General features: G+C 39.2%; 1 protein-coding gene across 7 annotated transcripts in view; it reads left to right on the forward strand.

The window, feature by feature from the left end:
- SOX6 (SRY-box transcription factor 6) overlaps positions 1–23,227 on the forward strand; it is a 662,237-nt gene extending 639,010 nt beyond the window's left edge. For all 7 annotated transcript variants that reach the window (XM_056115917.1, XM_056115921.1, XM_056115920.1 and 4 more), the window contains 3 exons: positions 4,384–4,617; positions 7,347–7,563; positions 16,439–23,227. In XM_056115917.1, the coding sequence (XP_055971892.1) occupies positions 4,384–4,617; positions 7,347–7,563; positions 16,439–16,742 (755 nt within the window). In that variant the 3' untranslated portion in view covers positions 16,743–23,227. The remainder of the gene's footprint in view (positions 1–4,383; positions 4,618–7,346; positions 7,564–16,438) is intronic.
- The last annotated feature ends 1,863 nt before the right edge of the window (positions 23,228–25,090 follow it).

Genomic DNA, 25,090 nt, shown 5'->3' on the forward strand with positions numbered 1-25,090 from the left:
TCTCACTTGTTTTTCTATTTTTCCCCCAAGTTTTAGTGTTCTGTTTCTCTTTCTCTTACTTTGAGCTAATCCTTTTTTCATCATCATCATCATTATCATGACTATTTTTTAGTGGCAGTTTCATAATAAAGGTTCACAGTAGAATTAAGAGAAAGACACAAAGATTTTTTATACACCCCTTAGCCTTTACATGCCTGTTATCAACCAGTTCTATTTGTTTCATTTGATTAATTCATACTAATACCTCATAATCACCCAAAGTTCGTAAGTTTATATTGAGGTTCAGTCTTGGTGCTATACATTCTGTAGATTCAAATATAAAACCTGAGTGCCCGAGAACAGATGACTGGTTAAAGAAGCTTTGGTACATTTACACAATGGAGTACTATGTAGCTGTTAGAAAAGATGAAGTTATGAAATTTACATACAAGTGGTACTACATGGAAAGTATCATGTTAAGCGAAATGAGTCAGAAAGAGCGGGATAGACACAGAAAGATTGCATTCATCTGGGGAACATAAAGCAACAAAACGGGAGACTAACACCCAGGAAGGGCTCAGATTAGTACCAGGAATTTTGCTCCATGACTTGAAGGCCAGCCACATGTGCTAGGTGAGAAGGAAGCTCAGATAGAGAAGAGAGCACCAAATAAAGGGTGTTGTGAAGACCCTCCCAGGGTGGGAGAGACATGCTAAAAGTGGTCTATAGACCAAACATGACTGCCACTCAATGCCTCTCTGGCAAAACACAGTACCCAAAAGAAGAGAGAGAGAACAGGGAGGAATGCCCTGCCACAGCGGCAGGGTGGGATGGGGGTGGGGGGGATGGGGGGTGGGAGGGATGCTAGGACCCGTGGTGGGGGAGGATGGGCACTGGTGGAGGGATGGGTACTTGATCATTGTATAACTGAAACCCAAGCACAAAAATTTATAAGTCTATAAATGTACTTCATGGTGTTTCACTAATAAAAAAATGATAAAAAAATATATATAATAACACACACCCACTGTCATAATATTTTGCTGGGGCTGGGAGGGTTGGCCACACCTGGTGGTGCTCGAGAATTACTCCTGGCTCTGCACTCAGAAAACACTCCTGGCAAGCTCAGGGGACCAAATGATGTGTCAGGGATCAAACCGAGATTGGTCATGTGCAGGGCCCTACTGTACTACTTACACACTACTGTACTATCTCTCTTGACAAATTACTATGGTATTTTAGAGTATTTATATTATTGAATATTCTCTTCTCTACCTGTTCATTTTCCCCTCCCTCATCTGTGGCAAACACTGATTAGTTATTGTCTTCTTTTGATTCTTCTTTTAAAATCATCATGAAGCAAAATTTAGGAAGGTTAAGAGATACTTTATAAATATTGTTTTCCTTGTGACCTATTGTTACTATCTCAAAGTTTAACTGCGATCAAGTATAAGATCCAGTTAAAAGTGGTTTCGAATCTGACACTTTTTTTTCTTCACATAAATCTAGGTTAAATGCCTCAACAATTCTAATTTATTTCAGGATGTCCCCATTCATTGTTTTAATGGACTCCTCCTGAAAGAAAAGGAATTGGGAAAGAACTCTTGCTTCGGAGCATTATTCCAGTTATTCTTAATTTACATTGTTATACTATGCTTGAATTTCTCAATTTCTGGGAACATTTCTGTGAGTTCTAGAGATATACTGTGTAATTAATTTAGCATCATTTACTATCCTATAGATATTAAGCATTGTGGGAAAAGAATAAAGATCATTGTAGGGGGGCCAAACAGGATGCCAGGGGTCAAACCCAGGTTGGCTGCATGGAGGAGTAGAACCTGGGGGTCTGTTCCTTGGACAAAATATAATAAGACAGAGAAGAGTAGAAAGGGTATACAAAACTGCAGTGTGGAATGAGAGGGAAAGAGATTGAACATACATATGAATTTCTGGGAGAATCCATTGGTGTGGAGTAGAAGATCTACTAAAATCAAAACCTAAAAATCCACTATTATTTCTTTTACTCTACAAGAAAGGAAACATTTCTCTTTACTATAATGTGCATCTTTTAAATTAACAAATAAGTCAAAAATTATTCAACGGGTGGCAAGAAAACTTTAACAATAAAAGCAGATCTCAAATGTTAGTCACCTTGACGTGGTAGTTAACTTAGAATAAATCTGAGGGGTCAGAAAGTACAATGAGTAGGGTGTTTGCCTTACACACAGCCACCTGTGTTTGATCCCTGGCATCCTTTATGACCCCCAAAACACCATAACGAATAATTCTTGAGCACGAGTCAGGAGTAATCCCTAAGTGTTGCTGGATGTGGCCCAAAAACAAAAAATAAAACAAAAAATTTAAAACAAATAATATTGAAATGTGTCTGCATTAGATATTCTACATAAGCCTGTCCCCTTTTATGTGCATACATGCAAGTATATAAATTGCAGAATCCATGTCACTTGTAAAGTAATGGCACTGAGGGCATCATAAATTACCATGGTGATCCTCAAGAGAAGACACTGTCATATCTGAATGAGTGTTTCACTTCCAGAGTAATGTATGCCTTCATCTGGCCCAGCAGTCAGCATATTGCCCTGTGTTGATGGATATTGTCAGCTGGAAGCTACACTACATTTCACTGCACAATAAACATGGCTGTCAAAGCCATATAAAGTGAAATCAATTTATCCTGTATGGTCAGTGCATTTTAAATGAAATTAATGTACTGTGGGTATGATAGAAAAAAGGTAGCATATTAGTTATGCATCTTGAGATCTGAGGCTCTTCATGTAAGGGATTATTCTGTCTAGTATGTCTTAAGAGAAATTCAGTTTATAAAATAAGTTATTTTTGCATGATCTTCAGAAAATGGCCTCTTTGCCCACCTCTCTGTTCAGAATTGATAGTATTAGGCCAATTTCTCCCTTTTGGCCTGTCTTTGTTTGCAAAAAATGATGACCATGTTTGTCAAATAATAGTCAACTTTAATTTTCTAATTTATTACCAGCTCTACACAAACAAATTTCTATTTCACCATGATAGCCAAGAACAGAGTAGGAAGGTCTGAGATTGATTTAAGCCATATTGTTCCTATATAATCACTATACTGAGCTGAAAGAATTTATTTTACCCTAACATTAGAATGATTAGTTTAAGGTATATTTTGCTTCTAAACTCTTAGGAATAGGCTTTTCTTCTTTCCTGCTTATGTAGTGGGGGGAACCATCAGCCCAACCTCTTCACATTTAACTATAGAAGGTCTCAATCTGTAGAGAGCTATTTAGTAGTTGCCATACTGACAAATATGCATCATTGGTAATACTCCTAAGTTGCATAAAAAAAAGCAATATCTATGTTCATTCACTCATTTATTTAATTATTCACTAATTTAACATATTTACTAGTTGAAACAGGGCTGGAGCAATAGCACAGAGGTAGGGAATTTGCCATGTGCGCAGCCAACCCCGGCCAAGCTGGGTTTGATTCCTCCGCCCCTCTCAGAGAGCCTGGAGAGCTACCCAGAGTATCTCGCCTGCACAGCAAAGCCTGGCAAGCTACCCGTGACGTATTCGATATGCCAAACACAGTAACAACAAGTCTCAAAATGGAGATGTTACTGGGCCCGCTCGAGCAAATCGATGAACAATGGGAGGACAGTGTTTGACAGTGTTAGACTAGTTGAAACACCACATACCAATTGCATTACTAAAATGTGGGGGATGTAGCAGTGAATCGGAGCTAGTGCTTGTCATACCCTCAAAGAGCTAGCAAGCTAATATCTTATTAGAGTCATCTGTTTGGAAACTGCAAACCATCTGGAATGTAGACATTTTTGTACCTTTTAAACAGCAGGGAAATGTTTAAGAAACAAATGAATGAAATGAATGCCTTTTAGCTAATCACTTTTGCCTATGCGTTGAAAGCCAAGAAATATTTTACTTCATAAAATTTTACTCAGTACCTGTTAAGTGGGAAAACTAGGGGAATGAAGATGAGTATAACATAAACAATAACCTTACCCCATCCCTCATAGGTGCTAATTCCTATTCATCTTTCAAGACTCAATTTAAATGACACTTCTCTGAGGAGGCAGCAGCTGACCATCTTTCTGGTGCCCTCATAGTACCCTGTTTACTTCAGTATTTCAGCACTTTCCAGACACTCTATTATCATTGTCTATTTGTAGTCACTCTTCCCCTTTGCCTTGTGTGTCTTTGAGGCCTTCATCAGAAGGGCCTGTAGAATTGTCATTTGAAACTGTCTTCTGTTTCCAAGAGGTCACTTAGGAAAGAAGAGAAGGTCCTAGAAAAAAGAGCCGAGCCAGGCAGCAAGCTGTGTTACATTATCCAGATATTAATGCTTTGCAACTATCTTGTTCTTCCTGCCCTGATATTCCAGGAAGTAAAGCAATGAATGGCTCTGCAGCTAAACTACAGCAGTATTATTGTTGGCCAACAGGAGGTGCCACTGTGGCTGAAGCACGTGTCTACAGGGATGCCCGGGGCCGGGCCAGCAGCGAACCACACATCAAGCGACCAATGAATGCTTTCATGGTTTGGGCAAAGGATGAGAGGAGGAAAATCCTTCAAGCCTTCCCCGACATGCACAACTCCAACATTAGCAAAATCTTAGGTGAGTGTGGCAGAGATGCCAATCAGAGATGCCCATGAACAGCCAAAGGTTGGAAAACCGGTTTCTAATTTGACACCTCAAGGAGACTGTGGAAGTTGAATGGGGCCTCACAAGCTGCCTGGGCCCTCATTTCTGGTTCTCCCACCCTGCAGTGTAGCATTTAGGGTTAAGGGTGATTATATCCATGAGATAGCAAGGAAGGATGACTTGAAAGCTTACTGGAGATGCGAAACTCTTGGTTAAAGCTTTGCATTTATGGGCCGGAGTGATAGTACAATGAGTAGGGCCTTGCATGTGACCAACTTGGGTTGGATCAATAGCATTCTATATAGTCCCCTGAGCATCACCAGGAGTAATTCCTGAGTGTAGAGTCAGGAATAACCCCTGACTCTTGCCGAGTGTGATCCACCCACAGCTCCCCAAAAACCATCTTTGCTTTTGACAACTTTAAAAGATCAGTGCTCAACAGAACTGGGTCCAGAGGCTGAGGGGCGGTGAGAGTTTACTTTATCTACTTTTCTTAAAGTCATTATTTGCTATTCAGTCTTGGAAACACTCACAGACCCTTCAATTTTTCTGCTTTCATATTCATGGATGCCTATGCCCCTCTGAGAGAGTGTACCAAGGACCAGCCAGAGCCAAAAACAGTGTGAAATTCATGGAGTGTAGAACAGTGCCTCTAATGATTGCTTTCAAACTTGTAAAATAAAACTGCATTTACTTTAATAAGATATGACTAGTTCAAATTTCATAGTTGTGAGTTGAACGCAGAGACCACAGGGCAGAGACCCATTTTGTGGTAAATTGCCAGAGTGATTCTCCCGTTTCTCCAGCTTAAACTCAAGCCTTGTTCTATTAGTGTAAAGCCTGCCTAGTGCAGATTATACAGTTTGGAATTATTGTGCTCAACATATTGAACATATTTTATTCAACATGCAGCATTATAGTCAACATGTTTCCCCTTTAAAAAGAAAAAACACAGAAGGCACTGTTCTACTTAAGTTGTCGTGATGTGACAAAATCTCAAAGGGAGCCATTTAAGAAGCTGAAAAACATTAGAGACTTAAACTGTGGTTTTCATTTTTTAAATGTTTTGTTCAAATGCAATAAATATTTAACCTGAGTAAATATCAGTGATCTGGACATATACAAATACACATGTTTCATCACTGTATAAATAATTTAACTCAATTCTCAGACATGATGTAGCCGTGACCTCTAAGCAAATTTAAAACATACATAAGATCAAAAAGTGATGACATATTCAAAATCTGAGGTTTTCCTTTTGATTTTTGAATTTTGAGGTTGGTCCTAGGTGTCATTAGAATTAGTTGGGGTTTTAATTTTAGAGTTTTAGGAAGATACATAGGGATATTCTTTTGAATTTACCTTCCAAACTTAAGTGCTCCTGAGATGGATATCCTAATTTTACATACATAACTTAGGAATCTATATATGCATATGTATATTATTTCCTATGTATATGTACATTTTATATTATTACTATGTATATACTTATATATATACTTACTTTTTAAATATTATTCTAGCTATAGTCTGAAGAGGCCTCAAATGGGCACAAAACCTTTTCATTTTGGCAGCTATGGGAAATCTTTATTGATGTGCATTCTGTGGAAAAAATTATTAAGAGTAAAGGAAGTATACTCATTAAAATATAAACCTTTAAAGCACACACCTTTGGAAATATCAAGAATCTTCTGTTACCGGTAGGAAGTTGAGCTATTGGGAGAACCCTATCTGCATTGACTTTCCACATAACTTTTGCCCAACAATCAGGAAAGAACTGGGATGGATGTGCTATTAAGCAGACCAGGATATTGCTGGCTACAGAGAATATTTGTACAACTTTTCCATTTGTTTATGTATGAAAAATCTCTTCTGAAGAATAGCTAACATCCAGTCAGCACAGCTGTTACTGCTTTATTCACCAGTGAGACACAAAAATGCAATTTGATACATGTAAAAAAACACATCCCTTCTTCATCAAGTGTTTAGATAATTCTTTATAAACAATATTAGAGAAGTGAATACTTTTCCTTCTTCCTCTATAAACCATATTAAAAATTTTTGTACTTTCATTGGTACAACTTTGAATGGACGCTTAGAGTACTTGAAAATGGTATACATAATTCTAAGCACCTTCCGGTTCTTAAGCTCTTACTTCTTAAGAAGAGTCGGAGTGTTTTACCTTAGTCAAGGGGAATCTGCACAGTAGGTTTTGATGCAAAAGGATAGCAACATCTGCTGACATCTTAGCAAAAGAGCCCTGTGCTCAAGAGACTAGGGGTATGGAAGGAACCAGTGAAGGTTTTCCAGAGAGGTCTGTCAAACTTGAGTAGACTTTGGAAGTTTAAGTTTTTAACCCTCTTGAAAGAGCTAAGCAGATGGTTGGGGTAAAGAGCTTGGCAGAGGGGAGCAAAGAGCTTTATAAGCGGCAAAGCCAGGTTTGAAAACAATACACTTCTTGTCTTTGAGTTGTATCATCCCCTTTAGATTCCTGAGAGAAATAACCCAATAAGTATATCAAACACAACAATATTTTTTGCTCCATAGTTCAAAAAGCTACTTGGGAATCTTATTGGGCAGGCTATAGGGTTTACCTGGCCTTCAGGAGAGTAAAGCAAGACCATGGGACTTTATTTAGTTATGTTTGCCTGGATTATGTTGCTGTAACCACTTGAATATTGGAGACCATTTTTAATTTCCAGGGTCTCGCTGGAAATCCATGTCTAACCAAGAGAAGCAACCTTACTATGAAGAGCAGGCCCGGCTAAGCAAGATCCACTTAGAGAAGTACCCCAACTATAAATACAAACCTCGACCGAAACGAACCTGCATTGTCGATGGCAAAAAGCTCCGGATCGGAGAATACAAACAATTGATGAGGTCTCGGAGACAGGAGATGAGGCAGTTCTTTACTGTGGGGTAAGTGTTCTTGAAGTTAGCCACTGGGGAGCCGGAGTGATAGGACAAAGGGTAGGGTGTACGCCTTGTGCACAACTAACCTGGATTCGATCCGCGACATCCCATATGGTCTGCCACACATTGCCAGGAGTAATTCCTAAGTGCAGAGCCAGAGCCAGGAGTAACCCATGAACATTGCTGAGTATGGCCCGAAAAGCAAAAAAAAAAAAAAAAGGTTAGCCAGTGGGCCTTTTCATCCCGGTAAGAAGCAGCAGTGGGGACTTCTGATCCCCTACAGTGTGCTGGAGAGGTGTGTGCTCAGGATGGAGATAGCAAGATAGGAAGAGAGGTGATTGGAGCAAATAGGCATTCCCAAAGGCTTAGCTATGGTGAACTCCACAGTGTCATCAGCACACAACCCTGCCGCATGGCCCCTCCCCAAGCCAAAACAAAACTGCAACAGATCACTCCTAACTGAGCAACCCTCTCATTGTCTCCCTCACTAATCTAAGATGTTCAGTGCCCACACACAAAGTTTCTGGTAGTTTATTTAAACGGACACACAGGGAGAAAAAAAAAAAACAGAAACTAACCTTAAGAAATCCCCCAGAAGCTTTTCAGCTTCTCTGGGTGGTGCTCCTGACTCTAATCACAATAGTCTGCTTTTGTTGTGGGATCTACCACAAGATAATTGGCCTTGACATTGGTTAGAGGACCTCATTTTTGGCATAAGCTCCAGAACTCCTGTTGCAGTAAATTATGCTGTGGTGGAAGCAGTAACAATGTGGATTTTCTTGCTTAAGTCAGAAACTAGACATGTTTTTGATATCTTCAAGTCTGATTTCATGTCATTTTGTTTAAAAATTAGGTAATAGATTTCTGGTATAAATTTCGACTTGGCTGACTGGCTGTCTGCATTCAGAAGGGGCCCCTTGTAACCACAGTAGTCAGGCTAAGCGGGGATGCAGATGCTTATAGATTCCAGCACATCCACACACGAAAAGGGTCCAATCTGGAGGCACTGGCCCAATGCAGCTGGAATCAGACTGGGAAGATAGTTGGAGAAAGTTTTGACAGAAAGAGATAGAGCAGGTTAAATGGAAGTGTGGGATTCATTGTTAACTGGGAGGAGGGCTGAAGAGCTACTCTAGACCAGCAAAATAAAGCCCCACTTAAAGGTGAAGAAAACATGGCTTAAAGGAGAAGAAAAGAGCTATTATATTTAAGGATGCTAGCTTTATGAAACAAAACAGTATTTCAGAAGCAGGTATTTAAAAAATTAATGTAGATTACTAAAATAGAACATAAAGAAAGAGAAGTCCATGAGGGCAGTGACTCTGGATCCAGCTCATGAGTCTTCTATGCTGTTTTCTAGAATGTTCTGGGGAGGCAGATAGGTTTTTGAGTTTAACTTATGAGGTTCAAACCTGGCTGTGCTGCCTACTTGGATAAGTTAACATCTCTGAGCTATTCATTCATGTGTGAAATGGAACATGTAATAGTACCCATTTCATACGATTGTTGAGGGGATTCAGCTGTTGAGACCATTGCTTTTAAAAGTACATGAAGCTGAGTGTTATATCAAAAAAGATAAATTTCCATCATTATCACCACTATTAAATGTGAATTTACTAGCACAGTAAAACTGTATTTTATATAACACTGAAAAATCAATAAATTTCTTTATGGTGCAGCAAAATATTTTCAAGTTAGAAAACCTTAAGCCACTTTGTTACTTAAGAATCCCAATATATTAACAGAAGACATTGCAAAATAGAATTATCAAATTGTTTTATATATGAATTTTTAAAAAGAATGCCTTAACCCTAAAAGTGTAAGGCATTACAATTGAATGCTAGTTAGAGGATTTAGGAAAAATTCCAATTCCTAGTGTACTTTAGGACGTATAGTTGCATATACGAAAATGCAAATTTAACATTGATTAATACCCCATTTTAATTCTGTTTGTATATCTCTTGCTGTATGTGATCTCTTTTTGAGGATGATCAAAGGAAAACATTTGAGATCCTTCATGATTTCTATATTTCTGTGCAATCATGTCCTCTGTTTCTAGCATTGTATAGCAGTTCTCTTTCACTAGAATCTACAAGACTGTTTTTGTTCCCTCATATATGTTTGAAAAGATCAGCTGTAGTAATTCTATCTAATTCTGTCTCTTTGTATCAAAGGGTACATTGTAGCAGCTCTGTATCAAAAGATCTCAACATAAAACAATGCATGTAAAGTGGCAAAAAACTGAAAAAGTGGCAGAGAGATGGTACAGAGCCTTACACATGGTTGAACCAGGTTCAATCCCTGGCACCACATATGATCCCTTGAGCACCACCAGGGAGTGATTCCTAAGCCCAGAGCCAGGAATAAGCTCTGAGCACAACCAGATATTGGGGACTGTGGGGGGAATGACTTTGGCCAAGGTACATGGTAACATGAATGAAAACCTTTGAAATGTAGAAACTAAAGATTCTGTTTATGATAATATAGGAGAGTCCTTTATGGAAACATGATTTTAGATTTGAAGTGGGACTAAAGGTATGTAGGCCATTACCAAAGTGTTTTATGCATTAATCTTCAACATTGTTTCCTTTGGTTTAACTTTGGCAATACTTGCTACATAAAACTTGGTATTGGGGCTGGAGAGAAAGCACAGCCGGTAGGGCATTTGCTTTGCACGTGGCCGACCTAGGTTCGACTCCCAGCATCCCATATGGTCTCCTGAGCACTGCCAGGAGTAACTCCCGAGTGCAGAGCCAGGAGTAAGCCCTGTGTATTGCTGGGTGTGACCAAAAAAACAAACAAGCAACAACAAAAAAGAAGCATAAAACTTAGTATTATTTCCAGTTAAGCATTTGTATTCTCTTTTAAGTAGTTGTGGTTGATAGATTATTAACTTCCTGAGGTTCATCTTTGGAAATTGATCTTCATTAGATGTGAGGTTATTACAAGAAAGTAAACAATCTAGAAATTCAAAGATTGCTATTGACTTTTTGAGGGAATGAGGGTTGAGATCAATTTTTATAGCTGATTTTGAAAAGGTATGCATAACTTTCAAGCCAATACAATTATATGCATTGCTTAACATTGTTATGCATTTTGCTGATGATATAGCTTGTTCAGTGACTTAGATTGTTTTTGTTTTTACTTAGCTATTATGAAATAAATTTATCAATAATAGAAAATGGAGTAAGGTAACCCTTACCTTGTATTTAACCCCTTTGATTAAAGGCGTAAAGTATCAGGATTTTATAAAAATCCTCATAAGAGTAACATTAATGTAGAAATCATATTTATTGGGGTACATATAGCTTTAATTAGACCCTTTCTCAAGAGCTATAGCTAAAATTACCTCTATATATGAGGCATATTCAATGATTTGCCTGTGAAGGAATAGAATATGCATATATTATATAATAATAAGTTTGGGGCTACCTTTAATTAATAAGACTGATAAATTCTTGAATACTTACTATATACTATGCCGAATAAGATAATTATTATTGCAAACACAGTGTATTTTCAAGATAGTGTCATCCTAACTATAGGACTGAAAAATTATGATGTTCAGAGATGTTAAATAATTTGTTCAAGGCCACACAGCTAGTAAATTGCAGAGCTAAGATTTAAGACAGACATATGTGAATGTGAAACATATGTTCTCTTCATCAATATGCATACCTCACAATTAGAGACTACAAATTGTTTAGAGGCTGTATAGTATAGTGGTTAAGGAAATCAATTCTGGACTAGACTGTTTTGACTCAGATACTAGATCTCCTTCTTACTGGCTCTAGAAACTAATATGTAGTAATTTTTATGTCTCTCATTTTGCCCTTTGGAAACTTATTTTAACTCTTAGTTCCTCAATTTCCTGAAATGTATAACAGGGATGACAATAATGCCAACACAGGACTCTTCTGAAGACTATATAACTGTATGTGTCTAGAGTGCTTAGAATAGTGCCTTCCTGAAACATAGAATGCCTCAAACTGAAGTACTGGAAAAATAATGCTATGTATCAAGTATATATTTTCTATTGTAAAAAATTTGTTATGTGGCTTGTAAGTAATTTAAATATTTGTAGTTTTGTTTTTAAACCCAAAATTAGAAACACTATTATAGGTAATATAAAAATGTTGTTGTATTTCTATTCCTTCCTTAACACTAACTACAGAGATGTGTAACATATCAGCGTATCTCTTAATGGAATAAATTTGGCCCTCAATTATAGAATTGGTAACGGGCTGAAGGAGCAACCAATATGGACTATCTGGACAGATAAATATGCAGCTCCTTTACAACTGGCAAAGATAAAGGTGGCACTTCAGAAATATTTTTTAATAATCTGAAAACCTTGCAAAGTTACAGAACTCTGTCAGGGTCAGCTTATACTCTTTACTTGACCTTAGTGGAGGAGAATTTTTAAGGATCTCTGTTCATATCAGCAGCATGTGTATAGTCTCAGAAACATCTAAAACTTTTGATCTGATGTGCACATTCATTATTTGTAAAGCCCAATACTTGCCAGCTCTTCCTGTTTCTGAAATCTGCAGCGTTTGAATTTTGACTTTGCAATTGATCTATAAAGGAAGGAAAATGCTTTTTAGGAAAGTAATTTCCGATAGACAAAGCTTGAGTCTGCTGGCAGGAGTTTCCATTTTGTTAAATTTATTAGTCAGTCAATTGGTAAGGGCCTATTTGAAAACATCTATGAGCCCAACACTGTACTAAATTAGTATAGTACATGGGGTATTTATTCTATACAAAATGAACTTTCAGAGAATGCTACAGAAAAGCCAGATGTATGCATGAGTATAGAAAATAATAGATTTATAAATACATATGCACAGAGAGAATAGTTTTGCAACAGTATAATGAAGTACAATTTTGATTTTAATAAGCAAGAGCAGGTAACATCCAGAGGAGGAGAAGTTTTAATGCAGTAGGGACAACAAAGGACAGATTTATGGAAGATTGCTGAGGCTTAGGTAGGGTCTGGCTGGTGAAAACTTAAACATTTCTATATTAGCATGAGGAAGGGAACAAATACATGGAAGAAAATATGGAAATTTTCTGTAATAAAGAAGGAAGTGAGTCTAGAATTTTCGCTGACAGTAAAGTGAGATTGGTAAGATGGGGAATACTTTGAAAAACCCTTGAAAGTCAGACTCCTTCAACGATAATTTTCTATATTCACATAATTTTTGTTTCTTTTTATGCTGACAGTAACAATGGGGTAGCTTATGACTTTGGACCCCTAAATTAATGGTAGCTTAGAAGTGGATTCCAAAGTCTCATCTCTCAGGCCATTGTAGGAGTCCTCTTTAAGTTTCCTTCTAGGAACTTCCTAAAATAGAGAGTTCACCACTTTTCAAGAGAGATAGTTTCTTTGTGGAACAGTGTATGATTGCTAGAAAATTTTTTTAGCTGACCATATATGCCATTCTCTTACTATGTTAGATGGAATCTAGCTCCAACAAATTAACAAATAAGTATCAATTAGAGATAAGTGCTTGAAAACCAAAAATGGAGAAGGAAAGGGAATTTTTGAGGATAGGATGCGATTTGTAACATACAAGACATAGAAATTCTTACTGGAAAGGTGACCCTTGAGCAAAGACTTGAGGAAGTGGAGGAAGACTTACAGATATTTTGAGGAAAAGTAGAGAGAAAGCAACAACTGCAAAGGTCTCATAGGAATGATCTTGGAAACAAAAGTAGATGGTTTCAGTAGAAGAGACTATTACTGAAAATATATATATATATATTATATATTTATAAAACAAGAGAATTTAGATTCATTGCATAAAAAGAGGGGTGGACTTTACACTAATTTAAAAACACAGAAAGGTGTGCAGGAATTGAGACATAAGTATGGGTAAATAGGTAACTGCTGGTTGGAGCTTTTGAAAGTTTCTTCTGATTATGATTTCTTCGTAAAATGGAAAATCAGGTAGCACAGCGGTAGGGCGTTTGCCTTACAAGCGGTCAACATGGCCAACCCGAGTTCGATTCCTCCGCCCCTCTCGGAGAGCCCGGCAAGCTACCGAGAGTATCCCACCTGCACGGCAGAGCCTGGCAAGCTCCCCGTGACGCGTTCGATATGCCAAACACAGTAACAACAAGTCTCATGATGGAGATGTTACTAGGCCCGCTCGAGCAAATTGATGAACAACGGGAGGACCGTGACCGTGACCAAAAGAGGGTGATAAGCAAGAAGAAATTTAGAAGAAATTTTGAAGAGAACCAGTGAAGTATGGAATAGTGAATTACCTAGAAAAATAAATGAAGTGAGGGAGGGCTGGAGAGATAGTAAGAAAGTAAGTAAGTAAGTAAATAAGTAAGTAAAGTCCTTGTCTCGCACACAGTCAACCCTAGTTCAATCCTTAGCACCATGTAAGTTCCCTTGAGCACTACAGGAAGTGATCCCTGAGCAAATCCAGAAGTATTAATGGGTGTGTCCCCATCAGAAGTGGGCAGAAAAAAATTATGATATGATGGCTGAACAGCAGAGGTCACAATGAAGTTCTTGCTCATCAATGTAAAATCCAGTGACCAGGATAATGCTCCCTGTATCTAGAAAAGTTCAGCCCCATGGAGTAGGTAGAGTAAGAAAATAGGGAGGTTTTACTATGTCAGAGTATCAGAGAGTGGAGAATACACAATAGTAATGATGCTGGAGTATGTGTATATTGAATCAGAGTGTTGGGGGTAAGGGGGGAATGAGGGAGAGCTTTACTAGATCTATACAGTTAAATATTTTTATTTTAAATACTAAAATAATTGCACTTATTCTTTGTGAGAAAAAAAATGTCCTTTGTTAAAATATATGCTAGTTTGTATATAGAGCTTAGATCATACATTAGCTCACTTAAGTGGGAAATCTGTAAAATAGATAAATATTGCAGTAAAAGGGTTTTTTCACTGTACTATATGTGATTAAGGCAAAAGTTATTCCAGTTATCCAAATTTAGTAAAAAAATAATAAATAAAATGTTAACAGTATTTGCTGCTTTGGGAAGGTGAGCATGAAATTTAATTTGTGTGGATTTGCCCAAAACCTAGGAAACAGCAAGTGTACTGTTCTTAGTCAATTTGATTCTGGAGAAAAACCAACACTTCATAAAATGTTTCTACACATAGATTTAGATTCCTCAATTATCATTTTCCTTCAGGCAATCAAAAAATCACCATGTGCATCATAGGAAATGGATCAATATCAGGTACTTGGTGTCAACCGGGCCCCGACAGGTACTATAGAAATTGGGAATTTTTATGAGATGCGGTGAGCACAGTATATCTGTGGACTGAATATCTGTAAAGGAGAGAGTGATGGACTTCAAGTCGGGTGACCTCAAATCAGTTTCTGGCTGTGCTGATTATTGAACCACTGAGGTTCAAATGCAAGGCCTTATTTTCTTCATCTGAAAACTGGGAATAATAAGAACTCCTGGGTTTGCCATGTTAATTGGATGAGAAATATATACAAAAACATTCCACATATTAAGTTAGTGAAAGGCTAAGGGGTGATTATTATGTTTCAGTGAGTGAGAGATTGGCAAAGATAGCACTATTAGAAATTCCTCTCCACTTTTACTCCTTTTACCAGACTTGAAGTCATGCAGGCTTTGTGAGAAAATTAATTTCTTAGATATGTGAAAAACTCCTAAGTAAGCCACATCTTCATAGATTTGGGGTATATGCCATCAAGGTGGCTAGAAATTTCCGTGATGATGTGTAGGGTCAGTAAGATTAGTGCATGACTTAACCAGAAGCTCTGAAAATAAAAAGTTGGAAGAACTATCTAGGACTTCTCTGATTCCAGCTTTTGGAAATATATGGAAACTGAGGCTCAAAGAGGATAGTTATGATGACATTTTGGAGTAAATCTGAATTGTATTTACTGCTAATAAAGACAAGAAACATGTGGCGAGTGTTACATCCCTAAGAATATGGTTTCAGAGTCTCTGAGCTGGGTAACACTTTAATTCTCGTGACCGTTTCGACAGTCTCCGGGGAAATTGGGACACAGATAGTCATGTGTCCCTGCAGAGGAAAGGACTGACCTTAACAAAGGGTTTAGTATGTTTATTTTAACTACAGTATCATTATGATAAAATGATCTTGTGTGACCAGGCTTGGCACCTGTTAAGATCTTGGCTAGGGCAATACATCTATTATTCTGTTAAACTGCAACGTTTGCAGTGCTTTTCCCTCCTGACTCTTCCAAACCCAATGCCAGCCCTATAACATCCTCCAAACCAGACCCAAAATGATCTTTCTGTATCTATGAAATTAGAAGCTTCAAGGAGTCTCTCTCCCTGTTTAGAAATAAGGAGACATTTGCACAAATAACTAATACACGCTCTGCTAAATCTGACTCTGGGTGGCATGGTTAATCCTCCTCTCTCATCTAGTTCTTTTCTTTTGTTCAGTTCTCCAACCAAGGTCATGGCATAAGCCTGCCTCACAGTGTCCTTGTAACACATATTACTGTACTAGTTATTCTTTAATCTTTTTTAATGTTCTAGGAGGTCTTGAAAAGTGACCTCATCTGCAACATTTCACAATCCACTGTAGCATTCATTCCAAAGGCGAATTCATTTCTTGCTATATTTGCAAATGTTGTAAGAATCCCTCGCTTTTATGTGGCAAAGTCACACAGAAAGTATTCCTTTATATTGTTTGACCCCCAACCATAGCGTTATATTGGGGAAGTTGTCTGGGATCCTGTGGAGAATACCTTTACCACATTTTGTCATTTGATTAGAGGGTCTAATAGGGCCCCCTTTTGGATGAAGTGTGTGGGATGAAGTCCAATGCCTCAGAGATTAAGAGAGAGATTTTCCTCTGTTTTGTTTTATTTCTTGAATCCATACAGGCAACAGCCTCAGATTCCAATCACCACAGGAACAGGTGTTGTGTATCCTGGTGCTATTACTATGGCAACTCCCACACCATCACCTCAGATGACATCTGACTGCTCGAGCACCTCTGCCAGCCCAGAGCCCAGCCTCCCAGTCATCCAGAGCACTTATGGTATGAAGACAGACGGTGGAAGCCTAGCTGGAAATGAGATGATTAATGGAGAGGATGAAATGGAAATGTATGACGACTATGAAGATGATCCCAAATCAGACTATAGCAGTGAAAATGAAGCCCAGGAGGCTGTCAGTGCCAACTGACAGAGTGCTTGTTTGCGCAATTAAAATACTCTGACATTTCACCTCCCCCCTCCCCAAACAAAAAAGTTCTTAAAGAGCCCGCATGCATTTGTGGCTCCACAATTACATCAGCAGAATGGTCTTAATTGTTTCGTAAAGTGTGAGACAGATTAAGTTTCCCCTGATTTTTCACGAACTTGAGTTTTTGTCGTTACTGTTATTGTTGTTGTTGTTGTTTTTTAATTTAGGTGAAGACATATTAAATATGAGACACCAGGACTTGAAAACTTATCTCAACCCATAGCTGTCTTACAAGTCTTATATTTTTGTCTTACTTTTAATTTTTTTCTTTTGGATGTTGATAAAGGTTTAAGTTACTGTTTTAGATGGGGTTAAACATTCTCACTCAGGTATGCTGTGCCGGCCTACAGGTTGTGAATGTGTTTTTATTCTGAATTACTTTAGACAACAACTGAGGATTTCGTATTGTGAAACAGAACAAGTCCACGGCGTGTGCAGCTGCATGTAGAGCATATTCAAAAGGCCTCGGAATTCCATTTTTCCTCCATGTGTAGAGTTAAACTTTGAATGTGCCAAACTTTTTCATACTTTTGAATTTTAATATTTTGAAAGTCTTAAAGGAGACACTGCAAAGTCTTAGACAATCTTGGTATCTTAAAAGTCAAATAGCAAAACACACTTTTTTTTTCCAGAACATGGTAAAGTACTCAGGAATCTGGAGACAAGATATTCTAAGGAATGAACAAGGTTGCCACAGTGCATGCACCCAACATGTTTGCCTCTAGATGTGCCATCAGCATGGGGCGGGCTATCATGTCCGCACACCAGAGGGTCACCATACCAGACACCAACAGGGTGGTCTTCTCTGCTGGAGACCCCCCCTCTCACTACATCCATGATCCCTTTGCCTTTTACCCTGACATTCAGTCTTAACACATTTTCTCTTAAGTAATTTATTCATTCCAGAATGTCAAGGGTCCACTTACTATTTATTTTTTAAAAAATTGTTAGTGGCATTAATTTAATCATTCTTGTTTTTCAACCTTCCTCCCCACCCTCCTTCCTCATCCAAGAACTTTTCTGTTCCTTTCACCTCCTTCTCCTGCTCAATACAAAAAAAAATGTACATAGTAATTTTATGTCCCCAGAGTATCTGGAAGCATTTCTGAAACTATTAAATATCTTTTTATCATTTAAAAACATGAGTGTATGTCTGGTGGCAGGGCTGTGTAGGGAAACAGGTGTAGGGTCTTACACTCCGATAGGTCTGCCCCTTCCCCTCTCCCTGCCCCCACCACACACACACACACACACACACACACACACACACACACACACACCCGTTGCTTCTCTGTAACCTTGAATCTCTTGCCAGAATGTTTTCCTAATTGAGTTCATCAATGAATGGAGTCTAGGCTCTGCGTTAGCCATATCTCCCCAGCAAGGGTCAGCAGTGGCATCTGCAGGAGAGGAGAGTCCCAGGGCCATACCTGAAGCCCAAAGCTGCCTGCAGAGAGGCTCTCGTGTTCTGGCACCTTTGCATGGAGTCACCTTGTCCCAACTGGCACACATTGGGAGTTCTTTGCAAAATCCCCCAGGATGCAAGAAGCCATGGGACAACCTCACAGCAAAGCTTTAAAGGCAAATAGTCATGACATAGCCAGGAAAGGGAAGAAAACCGTCAAGAGAAAGAGGGTTAATACATGTGCAATGTTCCACTATAGACTCTGGGGAACAGATCCCTCCTGCGGCAGCAGACAAATTTTGCTGCTTCCATCCACAGAAGGGGGCATGCCTATGTGTGCACAAGGTTAGCTGCACTGTCACCTAGGATTTCTCTGGAAATTTTCTGTTGGGCTTAGAAGCAGTGAGGTTTTTATTCCCCATGTCCCAACTATAGGGAACTCAGCCACGCCATGTTTGGTCTTCCTGAAACCAGGGCTGTTCACCTATGGAGGCACCATCCAGAGTGAATCAACAGGAAAATGTCAGTCAACAAGACAATTCACCTCATGGGACAACCCAGAATCTGATCACCAGGATATAGCAATGCCCCCCCCCACTCAGATTTCTTGAGCCATTTTGTCACTTAGAAGAAAACAGTGTACCTTCATATTTATTTAAAGAAGGAGTGCTCAAGGCCATACTTAATAGCAATAAATAGGTCCAGCCAAAATATTACCGGTTATTAGCTGGGAGTGCTCTCTATAAGCTGATTAAGGTACTGATAGGAATGTTTTATGCTTAATATTGGTATTGATTGGGGATTGGGACTTTGATTTTGTACATTTACTTCAGATGAGGAGGAGGCCATTTATTTCTCAAAAAAAGGAGTATTTATTATTGTCTTACTGCTTTCTTTTGACTATGTACCTCTCCTCCTCAATTCATTCTCATGTTTTTTCCTCTTTTCTTTGCCTTTTGCTTTTGCCCTTTCCCATTCTTTTTTAATTTTGTTGCATAGATAGAGTGCTATATGGCTAGCATTGTGTTGTATGTAATTAATTTTGCACAAAGGCAAACATTTAGAATAGTAGGTTAAGTTTGTTTTTATGACCATGCCAAAATAGGATTCTGGGCTGGTGGAGAACAAAGGACTGTTCTTAGGACTGAAACTTGATTTTGCTTGTAGTATAAAAAAAAAAGAAGAAGAAGAAGAAGAAGAAGAAGGAGAAAAAACGAAAAGAAAGAAAAAAAAGAAAACACACACAAATACAACAAAAACACACACTCACAGATGTTTTTTCGTAAGTGTTATGAGCACTGGATATAAATGGTATTTTTTATCACTTCTGACTAATGTGAAACTGTTGTACGAAAACTACATGAACAAAAGTCATCTGTTTCGACTCGTGTGGGCTTGCCTCACAGTTGCCGGATTTGAGTCATTTTTATGTCTTGTTATTTCATTTATTTATGCAAAATACATGTGTGTATGAACACTTTGTTTTAGCTCCAGCTCTGCCTCAGTACTGGGGTTCAATTACTTCTAGCCATGTTCTTAAAAATGAAAGGCTATTCAGGAATGTTCTGATTGTAAGTGTTTCTTTCATTGGGTCAAACAGTGATGCTGTATTTGAATCTAAATTCTGTGCATAAGCAGTTTATTTATTAGCCAAGTTTGGCTCTAAATATCCATGGAAATTAAGAATGACAATCATACGGATCACTTCATTTTCTTTTCAGTGGGGCTTAAACAAAGTTTTTGTGACTCTACCATCTCATTTTAGAATTTTCTAAATGTGTAAATATAACATAGAAATAGAATTTATTTTTGGTTCATGAATACTTAGATATAAGTTATGTATTTCCTTTTTGTTCTCTATCCATTTATGTCAGTCCAGACTAGAAGTTGACAAGTCACAGCACCTCATGGGGGTTATGAATTATCAGCCACAGTGAGAGCTAGTCCTGCCCAGAGCTGGAGTAGTAAAACCCTGTGCTGGGGTTCATCTGCAGTGTAGAAAACACTGTCCACAGACTCAGACTTTCACTTCTTTTTTCACAGAGGTCAATGAATTGAATATGCTAAAACTTCAGTACAGCTGAGAGTCACTCTGCTCTGTGACTCTATCAGAAGATTCCATGTTAGTTCTGTGATCATGTAATAGTGCAAAGCATGAATGTCGCTAGAAAGGTAAAAGTTTCCCTTGAAGATTGGCCACTAATAAAAAGTCTTACCATGCCCATAAGGTAAAGGATATTCATCTGCTTCTTTTATTTTTGTCCTAAGCGCTCCCTAGTTCCTTGCATTTTTGAATCAGAAACAAAGGCTACTTCAATTTTTTTTATTATAAAAGACCTTCCAGGATCAAGATTGGCTGACAACTGACAATCCTCTTTTTTTACTTAAAAAATAGGGTACCCCGTGAACTAGGTTAAAGGAAAGAGGGAAAGTGAGAGAGGAACGAAAGGTCACTGCGGGCAGAGCAGTGAGCAGGTGATTCTGTCACTGGCAGAAACCCTGCAGTCTCTGTTCCAGAAGGTACCACAGCTTTGTTGTTTTCACACGTATCCAACGCAAGCTTTGAGGAGTACAATCAGTTTTCTTCACTTGGCATTTGATACTCCTTCTCCTCAGGCTTGACAGAATTTGCCAGGGTCCTGATACCAATTCGCAGGCCAAGTTCTAAATTCAGGTGTGGTCTCACAGTGCAATGGAGCGGGTCAAATTCTAGCCTCTGAACTGCAATGCTGCCAGCCACCACTGAGTGTAGGGCATTTTCTGAAAAGGGCACCATCACTGGGGTTGAGTCTAAAGGCTTATTTTTTTTTCTGAAGAAGCCAGGATACTTCCCTAAAGCACAACCTCCCAGACCAGGCTCATGGGCACTGAAAGGAGGGGCTCATGACAGAAAGCCTCTCGTCCTCCAGACGAAAGGCAGGCTGGTCATCTGAGCACCCCAAGCAGAGGCTGCATTTCTCAGTTGCTTCACTTTGCAAAGAGGTGACCTTCACTGACTCATTAGGAAAGGGGAAAATTAATTTTGTAGTTTTGAACCCTATGAGAAGTCTTGTACCAAGTGCCAGCAACTGCAAAGAATGCAGCTAGAGGAATGTATTGAAATTGTTACTGGGTTCTTCCTTTTTAAGAAGAAAAATGACAAAAAAAATGGTTGCTGTAGTCTTCTCTGATTTTGTACATGTTTGTCTTAGGACTGAGTTGGCACTTAAGCTCTCTTCTCAAAGTATAATAATATTGTATGACCTCATTTGTCCCTTTACAAAAGCACTTGCATCATTTCCTTAAGTCATCTGCCCCTGATATGTTTTTCTCCTTAATAAACAACTTCTATCTATTATTCTTGATGATTATGTTCTGTTTCTGATGCCCTGTACTCTTGAGCATGACCCTCTGCTAATCTGCTAATATCAGTGAAGATAAGGTAATGATATGCAAAGTTTCTTTTCATTCCCATCCTCTCTTTTCCTTTGGGGACAGATTTACTCTCCAAATGCTCCTGAACAAGTACATATTGGGAGAGCCTGTGCCTCTGGAGGCAGGGCTGGAAGTGGGTGGGGAAGGGCAAAAAGGTAATGCTTAGTGCAGATACTCTTCTAATCGATGTGGCAATATAAAAGCTTGAAGGCAACTCAGTGACCTGTCTTGCTCTCAGTAGTTTCTTATTCCTGAAGAACCACAAGCATAGAGTGAGGCCTCCGTGCTGGCACTCTTGGAGTCTGGGGAATGTGCAAATATTGAACTGTTTTGTATGCTGCACATTGCAGATCTGCTCATGTGCATTCTCCGTTTGTCTTCCTCTGTCATATGTGTTTTGGCTTTTTTAAGTTTTATTTTATTTTTGGAAAGTGCAGTCTTTTATTGTACCTTTCTCCAGCTTGTAGCCTACTAGAATGCTTAGCATTTATGTTCATTCATTATTGTATTTGCCATGTAAAATTTTTATTACCTTAGACAAGCTTATGAGCTGTTACTACATAACTTATCTTACTGTATGTAACTCTTTGATTTCCAGACATTGTAATTTGTTTGTGATGTATATTGTGAGATTGTATTCTATGTTAATTTAATCAGCACAATTCACTGACATGCTGGACTGACATGCTGGCTGCTGTTTCAAAGTGTAAAGTTTGTGTAGGGCTGTTGGGACAACTGCAACTCTTGTTGTCAAGGTACTGTGCTTCAGTTCCTCTAGCAACACTGCCGATATGGACCTTGAGAAGCTAGGGGCATTGACTACACTCTCCAGCAAATTTTAAATGCAGATTTTCTTTGTAGAAATTCTATGTATAATGCAGGTACCTATGTGGCCCATGGCTGGTAACTATTTGGTCAATTAGAAAAAAAAAAACATAAAAAACTAGTGTCTATTGCTGCTTTGAATATGTTTGAAAGTCTGAAAATGTAAATAGTTTATCAAAAAAAAATCTTGTACAGTCCAGTGTAAAGTTTTTAAATGACCTTAAGGGTTGCCATCACATCTTTCTCACACTCTCCTCTTGATAACAAGAAAAGAGTTTGCTAAGGATTAAAATGACAATAGGAGGGGGGAAAAAAGATGAATCTCTTCAGATGCAAAGGAATGAGTCATTGTTCTTAGCTTTGTTGCATACACAAACTTCTTGGATTTTGTTGTGCAGTATTGACGTGAGATACAACTCAACATTGAATAATCTCGGTGGTACTTTTCAACGTCTTCCCCTCCTCTGCCTCATAATAAAGGGAAAAGACAAAACTGAAAGACATGCTGTCTTTATCTCTCCTGGTGTATGTTGGCACCTTAGCTACTTTTTTTTTCCTTTTTGCACAAGGTGCTTTCCTGATATGTTAAACCTGCCATCTTTGGGTGATAATGTATATGCCATGATGGGGCATGGGCCCCTCAGGAGAGTGTCTATAAGAACTGCCTATTTATGCTCATTTACCTCAAGACTGTCCTCTCTACCCTTAATCTAGTCGTCATCACTCCATCTTTTGTACTGCTGTTGACACTTACAAATTAAAGATAAATTTTGTTTTATGACCTCTGTGTCCGACCTTGTCTGTACCCTGCTATCTGCCTCTACCACAGAGCCCAGTACGTCTTCAGTGTGTCCCCTGCTTGCTACTGGAGCCTACTCCCTGCCATTGCTTCTGCCCTACTGTGAGCTAGTTCACAGGAAATCTTCAAAACCCTTAGTCTGGAAAGATGTGCCTGTTCATTTTCCATGTGAAGCATGCCCAGCTGCACCAGGAAATGTTTGTGGATTTAGAGAGTACGAACAGGATCCAAGGTGGAATTTTGTCAAGAGAAGATCAGAAAGAATGTCACGTCCTATTTGCCCAACTTCTTTGTGAGAGCGACACAGTTTATAAAATCGCCAAGCACCAAGACATACCAAGGAATCCGAAGGGCCAGGCTCTGATCTGATCTCAGCTTCTACCAGCCTCACAGCCAAGAGTGGAAACAGTGGGGGAACTTTTGGAACCCTCAACTTCACTGTGGTTGGGAGTCATCATCTGATTTCTCACTTGCTTCTGTCTCTGAAGGAGAAACTCCCAACCCGTTGGTTTCATCTTTGAGTTGGGAAAGTTCTGCTCCAAATGATAGTAGCTTCTAGAATGTTTTGAAAGCTATTTCAGTATGCTGAGGGAGAGAGGTGAGCTTTGGACTGAAGGGAGCAGGGTCCTTCAAGGAGATTCAGACCAGCCATTGTGCCATGGAGCCCAGAGGTTAGTAACCTATGCTGGGGAGTGAAACTAAGTGTTCAGGAGGGAGGGAGAACTGTAGCACTGTAGCACTGTCCTCCCATTGTTCATCGATTTGCTCTAGCCGGCACCAGTAAAGTCTCTATTGTGAGACTTGTTGTTACTATTTTTGACATATCGAATATGCCACAGGGAGCTTGCCAGGCTCTGTCGTGCAGGCAGGATACTCTCAGTAGCTTGCCGGGCTCTCCGAGAGGGACGGAGGAATTGAGCCTGGGTCAGCCTCATGCAAAGCAAACACCCTACCTGCTGTGCTATTGCTCCAGCCCTAAGGAGGGAGGGAGAATATTGATATTTTATATATAATAAAACAACATCAGTGGCAAGAGCCAAGGATTTGGGAATCCTTTCTAAATTGCAGTCAAGTTAAACATTTGATGGAAGTATTTCTAAAGATCAGTGTTCCATGGCTGCCACTGGCTGCACAGTGAGTGTCCAAAAGCCCCAGTAAACAAAGGGTCTTTGTAGAGCAACTCTGGCCTGACTCTGCCACTTGCTAGCGGTGTGATCTTCCTCAAGATACATGTCTGAGCCTGATTTTTCTCCTTGTAAAGTGGATTCATAATCACTGCTCGCAGGTTATTGGGGGAATAAATGAATGCCCTGTGTAGACCAGGTAGCAAGTAGATGCAATGACCAACACACTGAACATGAGTGGAGCCAGTCTCCTGCCATCAGAGGATGTCCATACTGGGGAGAGCGGTGTTGTCGCTGACTGAACCAAGAGAAGAACTTGCCTGAGTGGAGAACTTGGCAACATAAGCAATCACCCTACCAAGCTGGTCTTTAGATAATAGATTTGTTCCTTTCCAGACCCTCCTCAACAGAGCCCTATGCCTACACTCAAAAACCTAGATCTGATCAGTCCTGCCACCTTTTAGCCTCTCCTAAAGTTGTGCGACTTGCAAAAGCTACTAGAGAAGTTTCGCACTCCCAGCTGACACTCAGTGGCAGCAACCCACAAATCTTGCTTTTCATGGTGCCTTCCCACAACTTCTCACCACTTCTCTCATCCCATGACTTGCCTGCACCCTGACCTCCTCCTTGTACTTGGAACAAAGTTGTCCTCTTTTTTGCTTGAGGATGTCCCATTCCTCCATGAAAGGAAACCCCACCCTAGACGCTCCCTCCTCAGTAG

This window comes from Sorex fumeus, unplaced genomic scaffold (assembly GCF_029834395.1).
Source record: "Sorex fumeus unplaced genomic scaffold, SorFum_2.1 ptg000030l, whole genome shotgun sequence".
Taxonomy (NCBI): domain Eukaryota; kingdom Metazoa; phylum Chordata; class Mammalia; order Eulipotyphla; family Soricidae; genus Sorex; species Sorex fumeus.